At 42.7% G+C, this 16789-nt stretch overlaps 1 protein-coding gene across 1 annotated transcript; it reads left to right on the top strand.

The window, feature by feature from the left end:
- Nucleotides 1-51: 51 nt before the first annotated feature.
- LOC148978245 (uncharacterized) lies at nt 52-11327 on the top strand. Its single transcript, XM_089132970.1, has 7 exons — nt 52-161; nt 1960-2031; nt 2210-2374; nt 2452-4441; nt 9266-9316; nt 10521-10604; nt 10845-11327. Exons 1-7 carry the CDS (start codon nt 93-95, stop codon nt 11060-11062), a joined length of 2649 nt encoding a protein of 882 aa, XP_088989096.1. The 5' UTR covers nt 52-92; the 3' UTR covers nt 11063-11327.
- Nucleotides 11328-16789: the final 5462 nt, after the last annotated feature.

The following is a 16789-nucleotide window of genomic DNA, read 5'->3' as shown; positions in this document are numbered from 1 at the left end:
CGTAGTGGGGACCTTGTCTTGTAAGTAATCAATTATAACTAATTTTTGTAACTCTTTTATTATAGGCTACATGCAGCAATGATGATGAAGACATGGTGACCATAAAGAACTGCTCTGGGGATTCTGGAACAACTGTTGGCGTTTCACGACACACTGTTGAGGTACATATTTAACTGTGGCATTTTAGTAAGCATAATGTAAAGTAAGTTTGTCATTGTTGGTAAATAAACCATGACATGATGATCAGGACCCTAAACTGGAGGGTCCTGTTAGCTACTTATGTCAGTGGTTCTCAAAGTGGGGTCCGCGGACCCCTGGTGGTCCGCGAGCTAAAGCCAGGGGGTCCGCGAAATAATTTACAACCTAACGTTTTTTTCCATGCTATGAGTCATGTTTTCTTTATCATCTGAAAACATGCTGTTTATTCCTAAGTAACTTATATAAAGCATTTAACATAAAACAATACAAAGTAGACACTTAAAGTTTTCTATAGATAGATAATATCTATAGATATGTCTTTGCGTCAAGTAGATTCGCTGCTGTTGATTTTGCGGGACGTGCGCCAGAAAGGAGACAGAGACAGAGAGACGGCATGAACCCGCATCCGGTTCTTTTCTGTATTTTTAAAAGGCATGACATTTTGTAGTCATTTATAATGTAGCCTATACACAAATAAAAAAATGGACACTTTACCGTTTCGGATGATGCACTCTTGTCTTATCTATGACCATAAATAAGAGTATTCCTGTTTCCACTGCTGAGGAAAAATTCCCATTTAATTGCGCGCCGGTGTCTCGCGTGCGCGCACAATAGTCAGTTCTAGCACTGCTACAGATTTGACATTAGAAGTCTGATCATTATCAAAATAAAAGTGCATAGTGACAGGGCCGTACCCACAACTGAGGTTGCAAGGATGCACATCGCGATGATACTGACCTTCTCGTCTGAGGTGCTTCAGCAGACTAACAACGATAGCTCGTCAATGTCAAAATGTTTGAGTCGGAGTGAACTCAAAGTTCCCCGCACGACGTTTCAGTCAACGGTCATAAAGTGCGAGATAAGATGTAAGCCTAAATTAACATAAACTAAACAGCTGTTTTAGATAAAAGATTTAAAAAACGACTGAAACAATCAGTTTGCAAAGTATTAATCAAGCTCAACTTTAACAAAGGAAAAAGCAGGTCAATAGAAACATACTGTGCCCATGAGATTAACATTATGGTTATGGATTCATATATTTAACATATACTGTATGTTTTTTTAGCTAATTACAGTAGCTCAAATTAACAACGCACGCACCTATTAAACATAATGCCATTATCATTGTATTTATAGGCTTATGGGCTTTATTTGTGTGCAGAATAGGCCTAATTATTGAAACATTTCTCTTTTAAAGCCATTCCTGATTGGAATATGTGATTGTGTTTCGTGACATCTTGACAAAAAAAAAAAAAAAATATGCCACTGACTGACATGCTTCTACTAAATCTATAGTTATCCAATTGTGGGGCCTTAAAACACCTTAAAATGCACATGTGTAGATCAAGAACATCAAAAAATCCTAAGTGAGGGATCCTAAGTGATTCCTAGCAAGATCACTTTCGTTACCTCAGTAGGCTATTTAGAAATTCCTGCATAGTACCCTGGGTGGAGAACATTCATTTTGTGCAAAAATATTTCATTTGCCGCTCACACATTAACTTTGTGCTGCAATAACTGTTATAAATATGAGGGGGGTCCTTGGAATTTTTTTTTCTTCTGAAAGGGGTCCCTGGCACCAAAATGTTTGAGAACCCCTGACTTATGTTATCCTAAGTTAGCTACTTGTCAAATACATGACCATGATTTATTTTTGAAATTGTTTAATAATAGTTTATTTTGCTTCAAGAAAGTCTTCAACATTTTGCCCTAAACTGTAAGGACAAGTTTTCACTTTATTTCTTTTTTTTTTCTTAACAGTCTTTGGTTGATTACTCAGACAGTGAAGACGACATTTTGTGTTCTAAAATGATGATGACATCTTATAAACGGGTATTTATTTTTCATTGCTACTACCATTTCTCTTTAATTGCCTCATACTTCAAAAGCATTTTTTTTTTGTAAAGCTGCATATTTTTTTCATTGTGATAAACAGTCCTATAAGCATATATTTTATCTCGTTTATTTGAAGACTTGTCATTCTGACGTTTGCCTGTTTTGTCTTTCTTAGATGAGACCTGCAACTCATGAGGACTCTGATAATTACTCTGATAATTCCAGTGTAGATGAGAGTACAGACATTCAAGATGACATCAGACTGAAACATACACCGTTTGCAACGAGTGAACAACGTTCCACTTGTACCACAACAATCAAAAGAGCAAAAAACACCATAGTAAGTGTTTATTTTATTATTTATTTATTATTCTATGACAGAGGATTAACTGAACTGGATGGTTATTGTCTTTCAAGGCTAGAAGGAAGATTGCTGAGCACTCAGATGTTTTTGATTCGAGCGAAGATTTATCTGAAGTCAGTGAGGAAGAGTACATTCCGGACACATCACAAGAGAGTAGCGATACAGATAGTAGCGCAAGCCTTACTGTTTCACTGAAAGGTAAAAGAAAGCTCCACACTTTGCCAGTCCAGTGCACTTCAGCTGAGAACGGAAGCACCAACTACAATACTCAAAGCAGCTGTGACTTAGGGAGCCTCCAGAGCCATGGTGCAACCTCAGTTCCTGACAGTACAAGTTCAGTGTTTATTCCAGCTATCCTTAAAAAGAGGGATGGACTGAGAATGTATAGTAAGAGACAACATTGCTTTTTTTGTGACCGTCCTTTTACGAAAATTGCTAGACACCTAGAGCGCAAGCATATGAATGAAATAGAGGTAGCAAAGGCTCTAAGTCATCCAAAGGGCTCCAAAGAAAGGCGAATGCAGCTTGAGTATTTGCGCAACAAAGGCAACTTTGCTTACAATTCTACTGTTATTAACACAGGCTCAGGACAGATGATTCCACGGAAACTGCCTAAAAAGACTTTGGATGGAGAGAAATTTTTGCATTGCATTTACTGCCAAGGACTGTTCTTAAAGAAAACCCTGTGGCGACATTTTAAAATTTGCAAATTCAAGCCTTCTGAGGTGAAACCAAAACCTGGTAAAACCCGTGTGCAGGCTCTTTGCAGCTTTGCACAGCCTCCCCCACCAGGAGTAAATCATGGTGTTTGGAAGCTGCTAAATGCCATGAATCAAGACCAAGTGGCACTTGAAGCTAGGAATGATTGGTGCATATTAGAGCTGGGGAAGCATCTTTACAATAAATACGGTTCAAGAGTTAAAATGCATGAATACATCCGTCAAAAGATGAGAGAGCTTGGAAGACTCCTTATATGTACTAGAGAGGTAACACCCCTTACATCTATCAAAGAGCTCATCCATCCCACAAACTTTATGCATGCCGTTAGTGCAGTAAAAAGAACAGCTGGATACATTGAAGAGACCAATATATATGAGAAGGCAAGTGTTGCTGTGAAACTTGGGCATAGTCTGAACAAAATCGCAATGCTTATTGAGAGCCATTCTACCATCAATGGAGACAAAGAAAGTGCAGAATTTGCAAATAGCTTCCAACAACTGTATCGAACCCGATGGCCTGAGTACATCTCTTCAACAGCGCGGCGAACAATGGAAGAAGCCAAGTGGAACTGCCCACATTTGCTCCCATTCACTGAAGATGTTAAACGTCTCCATGTTTATCTTGATGAGCAAGAGAAAATTTACCACAAACTTTTGTCTACACAGCCATCATCTCAGCATTGGTCAAAATTGGCCAAGGTTATATTGACTCAGGTTATGCTTTTTAATCGTAGGCGAGAAGGGGAAGTGTCACAGATGCCATTGTCCGCATACACCTCCAGCAACCAATCAGAAGCTCATCCGGATATTAGCATGGCCCTCACAGAGTTGGAAAATAAACTGTGTCAATACTTCAAGCGTATAGAGATCAGAGGCAAAAGAGGAAGAAAGGTTCCAGTACTTGTTACTCCTTCAATGCAAGAGTCAATCAGCCTGCTAATTAAAAACCGGAGCAAGTGTGGAGTACTGAATGAGAACCCTTTTCTCTTCGCACGTCCGTCTGCAATGACCTTTTTCAGAGGCTCTGACTGCATCCGTGAATTTGCAGGTGCATGCAATGCTAAGAATCCTCAAACTCTAACTTCCACCAAGTTGAGGAAACAGATTGGTACCCTCTCTGAAGTTTTAAATTTGAGTAACACTGAGCTCGATCAGCTGGCTGACTTCTTAGGCCATGATATTAGGATACATCGTCAGTTTTACCGCTTACCTGAGGGGACACTTCAGCTGGCCAAAATGAGCAAAATTCTTCTGGCCCTCGAAAAAGGACGCTTGGCAGACTTTAAAGGGAAAAATCTTGATGAAATCATCATTGATCCAGAAGGTACTATACACTGTTACATTACTTTTTATCCTTTATCTGAACTTATTAATTTAAAGATATTGGTTTTGTTTTTTATAATTCTGTAATGGTTTACACAAATTGTTAGAGGGTTTTGGGTAGGGTTGCACATTTATGGCCAAAATGATAATCACGATTATTACGATTATTTGCTGATTTTAACCAAAAAAAAATAGTATTTTCACAAAGGCTAATTATATCTGCTTTTACATTCATGTTGTGCTACATTCCTGCTAATATACACATCACCTACTCAGGCTAGTTAGACATTTTACGATCGATTTGCATTTTCTACGAAGGCATTCTTTGCAGATATAGCCTCTCCTCTCGTTACGCACTCGGGCTCTCCTTCCTCTCGTTACGCACTCGGTCTCTCCTTCCTCTCGTTACGCACTCGGTCTCTCCTCTCCTCTCGTTACGCACTCGGTCTCTCCTCTCCTCTCGTTACGCACTCGGGCTCTCCTCTCCTCTCGTTACGCACTCGGTCTCTCCTCTCCTCTCGTTACGCACTCGGGCTCTCCTCTCCTCTCGTTACGCACTCGGTCTCTCCTCTCCTCTCGTTACGCACTCGGGCTCTCCTCTCCTCTCGTTACGCACTCGGGCTCTCCTCTCCTCTCGTTACGCACTCGGTCTCTCCTCTCCTCTCGTTACGCACTCGGGCTCTCCTCTCCTCTCGTTACGCACTCGGGCTCTCCTCTCCTCTCGTTACGCACTCGGGCTCTCCTCTCCTCTCGTTACGCACTCGGTCTCTCCTCTCCTCTCGTTACGCACTCGGTCTCTCCTCTCCTCTCGTTACGCACTCGGTCTCTCCTCTCCTCTCGTTACGCACTCGGGCTCTCCTCTCCTCTCGTTACGCACTCGGTCTCTCCTCTCCTCTCGTTACGCACTCGGGCTCTCCTCTCCTCTCGTTACGCACTCGGTCTCTCCTCTCCTCTCGTTACGCACTCGGGCTCTCCTCTCCTCTCGTTACGCACTCGGGCTCTCCTCTCCTCTCGTTACGCACTCGGTCTCTCCTCTCCTCTCGTTACGCACTCGGGCTCTCCTCTCCTCTCGTTACGCACTCGGGCTCTCCTCTCCTCTCGTTACGCACTCGGTCTCTCCTCTCGTTACGCACTCGGGCTCTCCTCTCGTTACGCACTCGGGCTCTCCTCTCGTTACGCACTCGGTCTCTCCTCTCCTCTCGTTACGCACTCGGTCTCTCCTCTCGTTACGCACTCGGGCTCTCCTCTCCTCTCGTTACGCACTCGGTCTCTCCTCTCGTTACGCACTCGGTCTCTCCTCTCCTCTCGTTACGCACTCGGTCTCTCCTCTCGTTACGCACTCGGGCTCTCCTCTCCTCTCGTTACGCACTCGGTCTCTCCTCTCCTCTCGTTACGCACTCGGGCTCTCCTCTCCTCTCGTTACGCACTCGGTCTCTCCTCTCCTCTCGTTACGCACTCTGGCTCTCCTCTCCTCTCGTTACGCCCTCGGTTTCTCCTCTCCTCTCGTTACGCACTCGGGCTCTCCTCTCGTTACGCACTCGGTCTCTCCTCTCGTTACGCACTCGGGCTCTCCTCTCCTCTCGTTACGCACTCGGGCTCTCCTCTCGTTACGCACTCGGGCTCTCCTCTCGTTACGCACTCGGTCTCTCCTCTCCTCTCGTTACGCACTCGGGCTCTCCTCTCGTTACGCACTCGGGCTCTCCTCTCGTTACGCACTCGGGCTCTCCTCTACTCTCGTTACGCCCTCGGTCTCTCCTCTCCTCTCGTTACGCCCTCGGTCTCTCCTCTCCTCTCGTTACGCACTCGGGCTCTCCTCTCCTCTCGTTACGCACTCGGTCTCTCCTCTCCTCTCGTTACGCACTCGGGCTCTCCTCTCCTCTCGTTACGCACTCTGGCTCTCCTCTCCTCTCGTTACGCACTCGGGCTCTCCTCTCCTCTCGTTACGCACTCGGTCTCTCCTCTCCTCTCGTTACGCACTCTGGCTCTCCTCTCCTCTCGTTACGCCCTCGGTTTCTCCTCTCCTCTCGTTACGCACTCGGGCTCTCCTCTCGTTACGCACTCGGTCTCTCCTCTCGTTACGCACTCGGGCTCTCCTCTCCTCTCGTTACGCACTCGGGCTCTCCTCTCCTCTCGTTACGCACTCGGGCTCTCCTCTCGTTACGCACTCGGGCTCTCCTCTCGTTACGCACTCGGTCTCTCCTCTCCTCTCGTTACGCACTCGGGCTCTCCTCTCGTTACGCACTCGGGCTCTCCTCTCGTTACGCACTCGGGCTCTCCTCTACTCTCGTTACGCCCTCGGGCTCTCCTCTACTCTCGTTACGCCCTCGGTCTCTCCTCTCCTCTCGTTACGCACTCGGGCTCTCCTCTCGTTACGCACTCGGTCTCTCCTCTCCTCTCGTTACGCTCTCGGGCTCTCCTCTCGTTACGCACTCGGGCTCTCCTCTCGTTACGCACTCGGGCTCTCCTCTCCTCTCGTTACGCACTCGGTCTCTCCTCTCCTCTCGTTACACACTCGGGCTCTCCTCTCGTTACGCACTCGGTCTCTCCTCTCGTTACGCACTCGGGCTCTCCTCTCCTCTCGTTACGCACTCGGGCTCTCCTCTCGTTACGCACTCGGGCTCTCCTCTCCTCTCGTTACGCACTCGGGCTCTCCTCTCCTCTCGTTACGCACTCGGGCTCTCCTCTCGTTACGCACTCGGGCTCTCCTCTCCTCTCGTTACGCACTCGGGCTCTCCTCTCCTCTCGTTACACACTCGGTCTCTCCTCTCGTTACGCACTCGGGCTCTCCTCTCCTCTCGTTACGCACTCGGGCTCTCCTCTACTCTCGTTACGCTCTCGGGCTCTCCTCTCGTTACGCACTCGGGCTCTCCTCTCCTCTCGTTACGCACTCGGGCTCTCCTCTCCTCTCGTTACGCACTCGGGCTCTCCTCTCCTCTCGTTACGCACTCGGGCTCTCCTCTCCTCTCGTTACGCACTCGGGCTCTCCTCTCCTCTCGTTACGCACTCGGGCTCTCCTCTCCTCTCGTTACGCACTCGGGCTCTCCTCTCCTCTCGTTACGCACTCGGTCTCTCCTCTCCTCTCGTTACGCACTCGGGCTCTCCTCTCCTCTCGTTACGCACTCGGTCTCTCCTCTCGTTACGCACTCGGGCTCTCCTCTCCTCTCGTTACGCACTCGGGCTCTCGGTCTCTCCTCTCCTCTCGTTACGCACTCGGGCTCTCCTCTCCTCTCGGACGCACTCGGGCTCTCCTCTCCTCTCGTTACGCACTCGGGCTCTCCTCTCCTCTCGTTACGCACTCGGGCTCTCCTCTACTCTCGTTACGCACTCGGGCTCTCCTCTCCTCTCGTTACGCACTCGGTCTCTCCTCTCCTCTCGTTACGCACTCGGGCTCTCCTCTCCTCTCGTTACGCACTCGGTCTCTCCTCTCCTCTCGTTACGCACTCGGGCTCTCCTCTCCTCTCGGACGCACTCGGGCTCTCCTCTCGTTACGCACTCGGGCTCTCCTCTCCTCTCGGACGCACTCGGGCTCTCCTCTCCTCTCGTTACGCACTCGGGCTCTCCTCTCCTCTCGTTACGCACTCGGGCTCTCCTCTACTCTCGTTACGCACTCGGGCTCTCCTCTCCTCTCGTTACGCACTCGGTCTCTCCTCTCCTCTCGTTACGCACTCGGGCTCTCCTCTCCTCTCGTTACGCACTCGGTCTCTCCTCTCCTCTCGTTACGCACTCGGGCTCTCCTCTCCTCTCGTTACGCACTCGGTCTCTCCTCTCGTTACGCACTCGGGCTCTCCTCTCCTCTCGTTACGCACTCGGGCTCTCGGTCTCTCCTCTCCTCTCGTTACGCACTCGGGCTCTCCTCTCCTCTCGGACGCACTCGGGCTCTCCTCTCCTCTCGTTACGCACTCGGGCTCTCCTCTCCTCTCGTTACGCACTCGGGCTCTCCTCTACTCTCGTTACGCACTCGGGCTCTCCTCTCCTCTCGTTACGCACTCGGTCTCTCCTCTCCTCTCGTTACGCACTCGGGCTCTCCTCTCCTCTCGTTACGCACTCGGTCTCTCCTCTCCTCTCGTTACGCACTCGGGCTCTCCTCTCCTCTCGGACGCACTCGGGCTCTCCTCTCGTTACGCACTCGGGCTCTCCTCTCCTCTCGGACGCACTCGGGCTCTCCTCTCCTCTCGTTACGCACTCGGGCTCTCCTCTCCTCTCGTTACGCACTCGGGCTCTCCTCTACTCTCGTTACGCACTCGGGCTCTCCTCTCCTCTCGTTACGCACTCGGTCTCTCCTCTCCTCTCGTTACGCACTCGGGCTCTCCTCTCCTCTCGTTACGCACTCGGTCTCTCCTCTCCTCTCGTTACGCACTCGGGCTCTCCTCTCCTCTCGTTACGCACTCGGGCTCTCGGTCTCTCCTCTCCTCTCGTTACGCACTCGGGCTCTCCTCTCCTCTCGTTACGCACTCGGGCTCTCGGTCTCTCCTCTCCTCTCGTTACGCACTCGGGCTCTCCTCTCCTCTCGGACGCACTCGGGCTCTCCTCTCGTTACGCACTCGGGCTCTCCTCTCCTCTCGGACGCACTCGGGCTCTCCTCTCCTCTCGTTACGCACTCGGGCTCTCCTCTCCTCTCGTTACGCACTCGGGCTCTCCTCTCCTCTCGTTACGCACTCGGGCTCTCCTCTCCTCTCGTTACGCACTCGGGCTCTCCTCTCGTTACGCACTCGGGCTCTCCTCTCGGACGCACTCGGTCTCTCCTTTATTTTTAAAATAATTTTTTTATTTTAAATGAAAGTTAAATGATTGATTTTTTTTTTTTCTCTGTGTTTTCTACCTTTAGAGAATGTTACAGTGGACAGTGATTTAGAGGAGTCTACTTCCAATCCAAAAGGTAACAATTTTATTTAGCCAGTTTGTTCAAATTTATGTCCAGTTAAATTCTAAATTATGTTGTTTCTAGGGATGGCAAATTGGTTTGAAATGTGTGGTTCATCTTTAGATTCTTTTTCTCACTTTCTACTCTGGAAAGTGCATGTAGTCAGTTTAGTCTTTTCCCTCGTGATTTGCGCATGAGCCCGCACTCACCTCAAAACACTGTTGCCAACTTCTAAAGCCTGCTCAAAGTTGCTATATGTTGCTTAATGGGGTCATAAGCTAATTAGCATAATCATTGCATAATTCATGTAGTAATATTTGTCAAAAAAAACACCAGTTGAGATTGAGAGAGCGGCTTTATTCGCTAGACTTAAACCTAAAAAATACTCCTGTATATATGGTGTATTTGGAAAATGCAGTGTTTTAAAATGATCTTTCTGCTCAAAATACAGATTTGTGTTATCAACCAGTTTAGCTATTTTCCTTAACACGCCCATCTTGGTTTTGGTACTGGAATGCAGTCAAAATGCAGTATGACGTAATTCTGAGGTCCCAAATCCAATTTTCGAAGTAAAAACACAGTGTTACAGTTGTTTCGGTCACCTTTTGTCCCGACAAAATTAAAGTTATGGCTATATTTTCCAACCGCTGAATATGTAGACTTTTCCAGATTCTGACTAAGCTAGCTGCTGCAATAGTGACGTCACATGCATGCAATGATTACAAATGTGAATAGGGATCATTGGATTGTAAAATTTGTAGCAATTGTGCCTCTTTAAGATGGCAACTAATATTACGGAAATTTTATTAGTAATTAGTTACACTACTAGTTACCAGAGAAAGTAATTGTATTACTGTGCATTGCAAGTACTTGGTATAAGTATGATCCCCCATGGGTTAGAAGTAATTTTAAAAAACTGATTAAAAAAGATTACAAAATCCTCTTTTTATTCCAGTCCTCAGGACACACCTCCCAGAATATTTTAGATGACTCCCTAATTAAACACTAAGAAGCTGATAAGTTGAATCAGGTGTTTTAAATGGTCTAAGACGTCTCAATTCTTGTAGGTGAAGTTGAGAAACATTGCACTTTGTGTTCTTGAGTTATGTTGGTTGCACTTTAAACAGCACTGATAAAAATAACAGATGAGGGGTAGGGTAGCTTTATTAATTTAATTAAGATGTGTTAATGCTCAGACTTGCATCATTTTTACTTCCAGAATGCACTACAGTAACATCACCACAGCACACTGAATGTGAAGACGGCACACTTCCAGTAGACCCAGTGTCCAAAAAAAAGAGAGGTATGTTGATTTCGACTGATTGATGGTTCAAATGTTCTGCATTTGCATCAGGTTTCTATTTACATCATGATTTCTTTTAAGCATTTCAATATTAAAACTACAGAAGATTGAGATTATTTGTAACAATGAATGTCTAGAGCTGATCTCAAGGATCTGCATCTTGGACCGATTAAGAATTTAAGAAACAATTTCTTACTAGTGAAATAAGATATGATGTAGGCCTACTTGTTCCCCCTACAGGTCACATCAAGAGGACACCCTGGAACAAAAATGAAATCCATGCGGTAGAGAAACACATGATGAGATTCATAAAGAACCGCAAAGTTCCAGGGAAGGCAGACTGCGTAAGGTGTTTGGAAGCTGAACCATCTGCTCTAAAACATAGAGAATGGTCAGGTCTGAAGTTTTATATCAAAAATCGAATCTCCGCTCTGCAAAGAAAAGATGTAGCACACTAATATTGACACCATGTTGAGTATTGGTCACCGGGTAATATCTTTATCTTGCCTAAGTGGATTTGTTGATTGTTCTTTTACAAATGTTTTTTAAGGGTTTCAAATAACTTTTATACTGCAGTTAATGATTTGTTTTTAGCCAGTTTTCATCAACTTTTTTAAATGCCAAATGTTTACTATAAACGCAGGCATGCAAAAGTTTCATGCTCAAGTTTCTTTACTTATTGATGATGCGGTAACACTTTACGGTAAGGGTACATGAATTATCATAAATTCATGTATAAATTAATGCATGAATTATGCATTCATTCATGCATTAATATCTCATGAATCATCAGGAACCAACACAAGTTCAACGTTTTTCATTCATGACTTCATGAATGAACAACACCTTTATTAAAACATTAACTAAGATATGCACATCACCATGAATTATGATTTATTACGCATGATCATGATGTTTTCTTTGTTCTTAGTCTAGGTCAGTGACCTAGTCACCACTTTAGTTAAGGGGCCACACACATGATGAAGTCATTAATAGATTAATGCTTAGTTAATGATGACTATTGGACAGACACCATAATAGACCAATCACAGCTCATAGCACACACATTCTGTAAATCAAATACAGAAGTCATCATTAACTAAGCATTATCTATCAATGACTTCATCATGTGTGTGGCCCCTTAACTAAAGTGGTGACGAGGTCTTTTGAAACATTGATGAAGTGGCATAACTCTGAACAAAGAAAACATCATGATCATGCGTAATAAATCATAATTCATGATGATGTGCATATCTTAGTTAATGTTTTAATTAAGGTGTTGTTCATTCATGAAGTCATGAATGGAAAACGTTAAACTTGTGTTAGTTCCTGATAATTCATGAGATATTAATGCATGAATGAATGCATAATTCATGCATTAACTTATACATGAATTCATGATAATTCATGTACCCTTACTGTAAAGTGTTACCGATGATGCATTTTGATAAACAGTTTAGAAGTGTTTAGGTTTTATGAATAAATATGAACATAAGCATGGAATAGTGTTATCCTGGATCTATTTGTTGACTGACATTTGATGCAAGGTTTAAAAAAAATGTTAACATTACATGTCACATGTATTTATACACACATGTACTATACATACAAACAATGTTTGTGTGAATGTAGGTTGTACTTTTAGAAGTAAAAACATTTAATGTTGATTTGTAGGAAATATAACCCTGATATAATCAATAAATAAATTGAGTCAGAGTTAAAAAAAAAAGTAGATTCTCTTTTTACACTGTGTTCATTTTTAAAAGGCACTTTTTAAAAAGCAGTCTTCTCAAAATGAATTGATACAAGGATAAAAGTAGCTATGTCCATTCGATCCCCACAATGTCTAAAAACTAGTTAAGTGTGTGTCCATTCGATCCCCACAATGTCTAAAAACTATTTAGGAGTGTGTCCATTCGATCCCCACAATGTCTAAAAACTAGTTAAGTGTGTGTACATTCGATCCCCACAATGTCTAAAAACTAGTTAAGTGTGTGTCCATTCGATCCCCACAATGTCTAAAAACTAGTTAAGTGTGTGTACATTCGATCCCCACAATGTCTAAAAACTAGTTAAGTGTGTGTACATTCGATCCCCACAATGTCTAAAAACTAGTTAAGTGTGTGGCCATTCGATCCCCACAATGTCTAAAAACTATTTAGGAGTGTGTCCATTCGATCACCACAATGTCTAAAAACTAGTTAGGAGTGTGTCCATTCGATCCCCACAATGTCTAAAAACTAATTAAGTGTGTGTACATTTTGATCCCCACAATGTCTAAAAACCAGTTGCGTGTGTGAGCGGACCTCAGATTTACACAAAACCTGAAATGACCCCACAAGTAGCCAAAGTGTCATGTTTAAAAATTTTATAGCGAAATATTTGTAATCTGAAAGGACATTTACTAAACTGATATGGTATTAGTTGTCACAATATTTTTTTTAGGTCTTAAAGTTCATTAGAAAGGGTGGTCCTCATTATGTAGCATTTCTGACAGGTGACCCCCACAATGCATAAAAACAAGTATGTGTGTGTGTGTGTGTGTGTGTGTGTGTGTGTGTGTGTGTGTGGGATTTGATACATCCATTGTCAGGCGATGTTGGCTCTAAACTCTAACAGAAAGGTGTATGATCAACAACTGAGTGAGAAGTCACACTCAACACATCAATCATACTACATCTGCACAGCTCACTGAACAACACATGAGCAACGAGTGTGTGTGTGTGTGTGTGTGTGTGTGTGTGTGTGGGGAGATCTCAAAAGACCCGATGGATCAACGTCACCACACACTCAGGAGGCAAAAGAACATAACATCAGATGAACAACACCAGTAATTAAGTGCCAGAGGGACACATTATATCTTCATTATATCATATTTGTCCATTCAGGAGATGAAAGAGTTCTTGATGTTTCATTAGGCCTATAGTTTCTTCAGAGCTGTTGTTTAACTCTTGTGCATCAATTAAAAAAAGTTACGCATTGGACAAAAACATTTGTGCCCAAAAAAACTTGTCGTAAAAGCTTTTGGGAGCACACTACTTACGTTCAGTCTCAGACCCTTGGCAGATTATTACCGAAGTAAAAAGTGAAACCAAATTTTTAGTTTAAGTAGTTTATAAAGATTATTTATGAACTATATTTTATGTAAAGGATATATTTTATGAAACATGTTGAACAAGTCTGAATGAGTTGTGTTCCAAATTTGATGTTGAATATTTTGTTGATCAAATATTTCAAGCACGCACACACAATTTTTTTAAGTGCACACATACAAACCGCACTCTGACATCCATACCAACACACACAGACACACACACACACACACACACACACACACAGAGAGAGAAACAGGAATAAAGGGAGAATTTGCTTTATAGGCCAAACCTGAGAAAATGGCACCATTTGGTAATAAAAATAAATAATTTAAATAAAACAAAAAATGAAATTCACTTTTGTCAACAGAATGAAAGCCTAACAAAGATTGCATGGGTTTTAATGGGTTTCAATTGGGATATGTTTGTCCTTAAGGTCCTGAGTGAAACTATTTTATAGTATCTATTGCAAACTAGATTTATGAAAGGAAATGGGGGTGAAACAGTAAAATTCCCAAAAAATACACACCTACACTCTTAGAAGAAAAGGTTCTATATAGAACCTTTAAAGGTTCTAAAGCGCTACGTATTTGGAACCCCTAAAATGCAATGCATGGGAATGATCACAAAATTCAAGATATGGGGCTTAAAGAATGTAATTATGCAATATCACACGAGGGTTGCCATTTCAGTTTTTATCCTCCTAAAATCTGCATGATTAAAATGCAATATTAAGTTACTAAAACAGTTTAATAAACAATAATTTAATTACAACTACAAAATATTCCAAAATAATGTAATATATGAATGAATAATAGCCTATAAATAAGCTTTGTGCCAAAGGGGTTCTTTCTTGTCATTATCATCATTTTTTTTTTTTTGCATAAAAGGTCCTTTGCACTCGAGTAAAGAACCCTATGCTACATATATAGAACCCTTTTTTCTAAGAGTGTATGCCAATTTAAAGGGATACTCCACCCAAAAATGAAAATTCTGTCATCATTTACAAAAGAATATATTTTGAAAAACAAATGGAACTTTGGCACCATAGAGTTCCATAGAAGAAAAAAATTACTATGGAAGTCAATGGTGCCAAAATTCCATTTGTTCTTCAAAATATCTTCCTTTGTGTTCAGCAGAAGAAAAAACTCATACAGTTTTGAAACAACTTTAGGGAGAGTAAATGATGGCAGAATTGTCATTTTTGGGTGGAGTATCCCTTTAAGCAGTCGCCATTAACACAGACAAAAATATAAAAAAACAAAACAAAAAAAACAACAACACAAAAGTCCACAAAAGTTAAAGAAGTCACTTAAGTCACCATGAAATCAAAATTGACTAATCAGAATAAGTTTCAATTTTGATATTTTTAGGTCAAACCGTTCTTGTCTGTCAGTCATATAATGCAGGTCTATGGTCACCACCTCAAAGAGCATGCACAGAGAAGTCCAAATTAAACATGATTTAATGACTCGTAAATGTAAGTACACATTGATGGCCTAAGACACGAAACGAGCGGTTTGTGAGAAAACGAACAGTATTTATATCGTTTTTACCTCTTGTAACCACAGCCACGTCCAAGTGATCTGAGGGCGTGCTGTGGACGCTTCGGTCTGAGCAAGCGCCGGAAGTGATCTCTCACTCGTGTACGTCACTCATTGTTTACACAGAGATTTCAGAAGTGTTACCCTTCACTGTGAAGATCTAAACATATCGTCTTTCATTGAGATTTCATGTAATAAAAAATAATAATATGACAAAAAAAATGAATATGCTTTATCTAATCAATAAAATTGTGGCAACAGATTACAAGCAATATTATTTATTAAATTGAACAAATTAGAATTGAGTAATAGTTAATCAAATTAATTTTCTAATTAATTCTAATTTGTAAAATTTAATTAATAATAATATTGCTTGTAATATGTTGCCACAATTTTATTGATTAGATAAAGCATATTATTTTTTTTGTCATATTATTATTTTTTATTACATGAAATCTCAATGAAAGACGATTTCGATATATATCAACAGACAAAATTCGAACTCGTTCAGCAATATGAATAAATCTTTTACCGAGTCAATTGACTTTTTTCTCAACCGTGTGAGAGATCACTTACGCCGCTCGCGCAGACCGAAACGCCCATGCTCTCAGATCACTTGAACGTGACTGTGGTTACAAGAGGTAAAAACGATATAAATACAGTTCGTTTTCTCACACAAACCGCTCGTTTCGTGTCTTAGGCCATCAATGTGTACTTACATTTACGAGTCATTAAATCATGTTTAATTTGCACTTCTCTGTGCATGCTCTTTGAGGTGGTGACCATACACTTCCATTATATGACTGACAGACAAGAACGGTTTGACCTAAAAATATCAAAATTGAAACTACTGCGGAAACAAAGACACCTACATCTTGGATGCCCTTGAGGTAAGATAAAACATACCAAAAATTAATTTCAAAGTGAACTATCCCTTTAAATGGGGCATGCCGTTGCAGTCGTCAGCTCTAGAAAACAGTGAATGTCTTCACGACTGATAAACCGTGTGTCTCAATGCAAACCTCTGAGAGAGAAGTCTATCGCTTTATGTGTTCACAACTGGATACATCTGTTAAAACAGCGTTATTACTGGAGAACAGGAGACCTGAGCTGCATTTCTCTCGGCTCGAGTGACACTGACACGTTTATGGCACTGAATGGACTGTTTACAATCAGAATAAATCAGATTATCACCCACAGACATTAGATAAAACGATCCGCGAGACTCATTAAAGGTCACAGTGCTCAGCAGAACATAATGCCACCCTGTCCAAGAGCTTTTAGCTGTTTAATTAAGAAACAAATGATCTGGAACTAACATGCGTTTACCAGTTCAGTGTGTTGCAAAGAGAGAGAGAGAGAGAGAGAGAGAGACGCATCCTTTCGTCACCTCTTTTAACAGTAACAAAATATGCTTCTCTAATAAATCTGAATCAGACATCTGCCAATAAATAAACGAGCTCTAATATTGGAAGTGAGAGTGGCTGTTTTATTATGCTACTATTTCATCTGTCACATTGTGGTAATGATGACACACATTATAACCATC

Source organism: Pimephales promelas, chromosome 7 (assembly GCF_988280905.1).
Source record: "Pimephales promelas chromosome 7, fPimPro1.hap1.1, whole genome shotgun sequence".
Taxonomy (NCBI): Eukaryota; Metazoa; Chordata; class Actinopteri; order Cypriniformes; family Leuciscidae; genus Pimephales; species Pimephales promelas.
This window is presented reverse-complemented; position numbering and strand designations above follow the sequence as displayed.